This window comes from Chinchilla lanigera, unplaced genomic scaffold, assembly GCF_000276665.1.
Source record: "Chinchilla lanigera isolate Chin_1 unplaced genomic scaffold, ChiLan1.0 scaffold00008, whole genome shotgun sequence".
In the NCBI taxonomy this organism is placed as follows: Eukaryota; Metazoa; Chordata; class Mammalia; order Rodentia; family Chinchillidae; genus Chinchilla; species Chinchilla lanigera.
In genome coordinates this window covers 8251928-8256581 of record NW_004955409.1, presented here as the reverse complement: position 1 = coordinate 8256581, position 4654 = coordinate 8251928, and the positions used below count along the sequence as shown (strand labels likewise).

Below are 4654 nucleotides of genomic sequence, written 5' to 3'. Positions count from 1 at the left end.
GAGCTGGAGAGGCGGCCCGACCCGACGCGACCGGGCTTCGGAGCCCATTCAGAAGCCAGTCTGCAGTCCCGGAACAAAGGCGGCGGCCAAGGTCAGATCCTAGAGGGCCCGGTGCTGGTGGGGAGAGAGAGCTCCTAGGCAGGCAGCCGGGGAGAGAACCCACCATGGCCAGGTTTTGAGGGAAGGGCTTGCAACCTTATCCTAAGGCTAAAATGGAGCCTGCTAGCGCCCGTCTAAGGCCCCACCACGGTTTGGGGGGACTGGGTGCTTCCGATCATGGTGATGGGGGAGACCTCACCTCCCGGGACTAGGGGGACCTCCTTCTGGAGAGCACGGCATGCCAGGGAGGGACTCTGGCTCCTGGGGTCCAGGCTGTGCCCCTCGGACCTCCCTGGAGCAGGTCGGAGTCCCTATAGCTTTGGCTCACCTTCCCCAGACCCCAGGACCCGCAGCTCTGGGTCAGGCGCTGGGACTCCAGGCTGGGACAGGGGATCACGTGGGGCAGAGGCAGGGAGGCCTGCTGGCTGTGCCAACGCCTGGGGCTTCCTGCCTGCCCAGGGTGGAGCCTTCCTTCCAAAGTTTTGGGGAAGTTATGCCCCCATGTTGCTTGGCAAATCAGTGCAAGAGCACCACCCCGCAAGGACGACTACAAGCATGCCCACCCTCCTCTGCGGTGTCCCTCAGCCTGTCCTGCGTGGAGGAACCGGACACTTGGCTCTGGGGCTGGGATCCGGAAGGGATGACGGGGTGGGGGGGGCACTGTGGCCACTTCAGCTCCCTGCGAATTGTCCAAGGCCAGCATCTGGAAGACCGCACAGGGCGCAGCGGGTACAACCCTGGCAGCACTAGGCTTTCAGCGTGTATTCAGTGGGACGTGAGAAGTAGGGATGGCATCCCTTGCTGGGCTCTCTCCTCGGACAGAAGTCCTGAAGAGTGGAGATCAGGCTTTCCCTGAGCCACCTGCGGCCTCTGTTTCCGTTTCCCTGGGCTGGTTTGTTGGGCTGGGAGAGCGAGCACGAAGCCGGCCCTAAAACATGAGCGTCTGGCCAGCAGACCTCTGGAATCTGCCCGGAGGATGCCCCAGCCCCCTCTCTCTGTGTCACATCTGCACGACACCTGTCTTTTTTCTTTCTTATCTCTGAATTCAACCTTGTTCTCACATGTGATTCTGGCAACCTCGCTGGGAAGTGAACAGTTCGGGTCCCATCAGATAAGTGGCTTGCCTAGGGTCCCGAGGAGTGCTGGCCTGGTAACCAGGCAGCAGTGCCAAAGCCAGGTTTTCCACCCAATCACAAGTAAGCTTTTCTTTTCTTTGTTCATCCAGCTCCGGTGCCTCTAGCACCTACTGAGTGCCCTTTAAGTATTCGTTGCCTCAATGAGTGGGTCTTGGGAGGGAGTAAATCCCTTGTTCTCCTCCACCCACTCTGGCCTTGGCCCACCCCAACCTGGGTAAACAGAGACCTGCAGAGGCCTTGGCCTGATTCTCCTGAACAGCTGGTGGTCATTCTCTTGTCCTCTCCTTCTCTAGGTGCCCATTTGGGGGATTTGAACACCTGAGCCGCTGGTCACACTGTCCTCATGGGCTTCCCCCTGGCTCTGGCGTGGGCCCTCCTGGTTGGGCCATGGGTCCCTGTGGGTAAGTACAGGCTGGGGGAGGAGTGTGGCTACAGCAGGGAACCCAGCATCCTCTGGGCTTCACAACGGCTGTGTCCCAGCCATCCCTGTGTCCTTTGCCCCTGCACGTGCTGCTCATGTGGGATACACGGATGGATAATGGAAAGTTATTGCCAAGACACACAGAATTAGGGACCCCGGGTGGACGAATGACCACATCAGTATTTCCAATTTCATTCTTCCCGCTTTAGCGGGGACGTTTCTCTTCCCTCTGTCTTCTGTCTTTTCATAAAGCCTTCCGGACTCAGTATAGGAAAAGGCTGATTAGGTCAGATTCCCAAAGCTGAAAGGGGATCACTGATGCTTTTCTACAGCACGATCAGACCCCAAAGCCACATGACCCTGAGTTTCACCTTGCTGTCCTCAGCGTGGACAATCTCTCCTACACTCGGAGGCCTCTCTCTGCAGTCAGGGCTTCTGAGGAGGGAAGTGGGCTTAAGGTACCACAAATTAGGTTAAAAAGAGGAAGTCCCCAGTCATTAGGGACGAGAGGCAACAACAGGAAGCAAAGGAACCCTGCGGAAAGATCCGGGCTGGCTGGGGTGACCACAGCACGATGACATGGTCCCTACAGACTTCCCTGGCCACATGTGGTCGTTCTTCCTGGCCCTCTCCTTTCATCAGCCGCGGCTTTCCTTTAGGAAAAGGTTGATTAGACTCCTTGGTCAGATTCCCAAAGCTGAAAGCCATAGCTGTCCTAGTTCTGCCCGAAGACCTGGATCCTTACCCAGGTTCTTTATTCGAGCATCAGGGCCTGGGTCTTTTCTGTCCCTGAGCCCCTGGCAATATGAGTGTGTTCGCGCAGGTGTGCGTGTGGGTGGACTGTCCTTTGTTTGAGGACAATCAGGAATGGATCTCCTTCTAAAAGTCCTTTCCTTCCTCCGCTCTCTGAGGGGTGGGGAGGGAGACTTCCAGTTTGGGGGAGAGGGTCCCGCTGGTCAGCTGATCTACTGAGCAGACCGCTCCCCACCCTCCCTGACTTCGGACCTTCTCCGCTCTCCCCTTCCAAAGCTCTTCCCCCGCCCCTGGCTGCTCCTGCCAGGACCCGGGTTTCTGCAGAGTACAGCAGAATCCAGAGCAGAAATTTCAGGGGAAGCAGATGTCCCAGGGGGGAAGGGCCAGGCTGTCCACGTGACTAGTCCAGTCCCTGGTCCACCCCAGGAAACTGGGAAGGGACCAGAGCAGCAGCACCGCACCCCTCCCTGCCTGAGGCAGTGGGAGAGGGCCAGCCCCGAATCGCACTGCCCTGCCCAGAATGACTTGTCCTGCCCAGGTATGGGGTGTGGCAGGCTCTTGCTGTGTGTGCCATCTTAGGGCTGGGCATGGTTTTGGTGCTGCCGTACCCCTAGGACCAGAAGGCTGCCTCCTCTTCCCCATGGGCACTGGCCTCGTCTCAGGGACCATTTGTTACCAGGCGCCACATTCTGGCTGTGACTCTGCCCTGCTGTGCCCCCTGTGGGGACCCTGCTTGGTCCCCACCTTCTGCTGTCTGAGCACCAGGCTCAGGCCCCGTCCCTGCAGGCCCTGGTGACCCCTCACATGCCAACGTCCCTGTTCTCACCCAGCAGCCCTGAGCCCCATTTCATGGGAGGTGCAGCGGTACGATGGGTGGTACAACAACCTCCAGGAGCACAGCTGGGGCAGCAAAGGTAGGTGACAGCTGAGTAGGGGCAGAGTTCTGGGGCCAGGGTGGTACCTGCTCCGGCAGGGGGAGGGCCGGCAAGTGTCAGCCCCAGTTACTCACCTCCAGAGTCTGAGGGTCCACATATGGAGGCAACTCTGGGAGAAAGGCAAGATTGCTCCTTGAGCTAGGCACGGTGGCACACGCCTATAATCCCAGCACTCTGGGAGGCTGAGGCAGGAGGACTGCAAATGCAAGCCCAGCCTGAGCCATTTAGGGGTTTAGTGAGACTGTCTCAAAATAAAAAATAAAAAGGGCTGTAGGCCCTGTGAGGGCCCTGGCTTCGACTCCCAGTACTGCCTGAATAAAGCCATAAAGCTTGCTTCCTGAGGATTCACCGTTGTTCTGCCCCTCACCTCTCCCGCGCTAGGCTCCCGCCTGCGGCGCCTGGTCCCCGCCAGCTACGCCGATGGGGTGTACCGGCCCCTGGGGGAACCCCACCTGCCCAACCCCCGGGAGCTCAGCAACACCGCCCTGCGGGGCGCAGCAGGCCAGGCCTCCCTGCGGAACCGCACGGTGCTGGGCGTCTTCTTCGGTGAGGACCTCTGCCCGCTGCTTGGGCTCCGGGAGAGAGGCGGGGCAGCTGCACCCCTCCCTGTCCCCGGAGGGGTCGGAGGACGTCGGGGTCTGAGAGAGGGTGTGCGGCGCGGGCGGGGAGCGCGGGGCAGAGGCAGGGGTGGAAGCTGTCTGGCGGGCTGTCTCCTGGCGGCCTCTTGTCCCAGTGGGTCCTAGGACCAGCGCAGGAAGGGGTCCGGCCGGGAGAGCCGAGGGGAGGTCGAAAGGGGCTTGCCGGGTGGCCCAGCAGGGTGCCTGGTGTCCTCCCCACCCGTGTCTGACACCCGCGGAGCGCCGCGGCCTCCGGGGAGGCTCCCAGCTGCGTGTCGGGGCGGGTGCTGCCAGCTGCTTCGCCTGGGCACCTCCCGGTTACCAGGGAGAGCGCGAGGGCAGCACGAGGAGGGCGCAGCCCGCGGGCGGCAGAGGCGGGACTCGTGCTTCAGCGCTGCCGAGGCCGTGTCCGGCGCGGGGCGCGGGGCAGGGCCGGGAGCGCTCACCGGTGACCCGAGCGCCGCCCCCGTCCCCAGGCTACCACGTGCTCTCGGACGTGGCGAGCGTCGACACCCCCGGCTGCCCCGCCGAGTTCCTCAACATCCGCATCCCGCCCGGGGACCCCGTGTTCGACCCCGAGCGGCGCGGGGACGTCGTGCTGCCCTACCAGAGGAGCCGCTGGGACCCCGAGACCGGGCGCAGCCCCAGCACCCCCAGGGACCTGGTGCGGCCGGGCGCCCGGGCGGGGCGGGC

General features: G+C 62.1%; 1 protein-coding gene across 3 annotated transcripts in view; it reads left to right on the top strand.

Moving 5' to 3' along the window:
* Positions 1–6: 6 nt before the first annotated feature.
* Duox1 (dual oxidase 1) overlaps positions 7–4654 on the top strand; it is a gene marked incomplete at its 3' end in the record, with an annotated part of 27822 nt that continues 23174 nt past the window's right edge. For 2 of the 3 annotated variants that reach the window (XM_013510313.1, XM_005377149.2), the window contains 5 exon segments: positions 7–91; positions 1529–1636; positions 3240–3323; positions 3726–3890; positions 4438–4625. In XM_013510313.1, coding sequence (XP_013365767.1) covers positions 1579–1636; positions 3240–3323; positions 3726–3890; positions 4438–4625 — 495 coding nt within the window. 3 annotated transcript variants of the gene reach the window in all.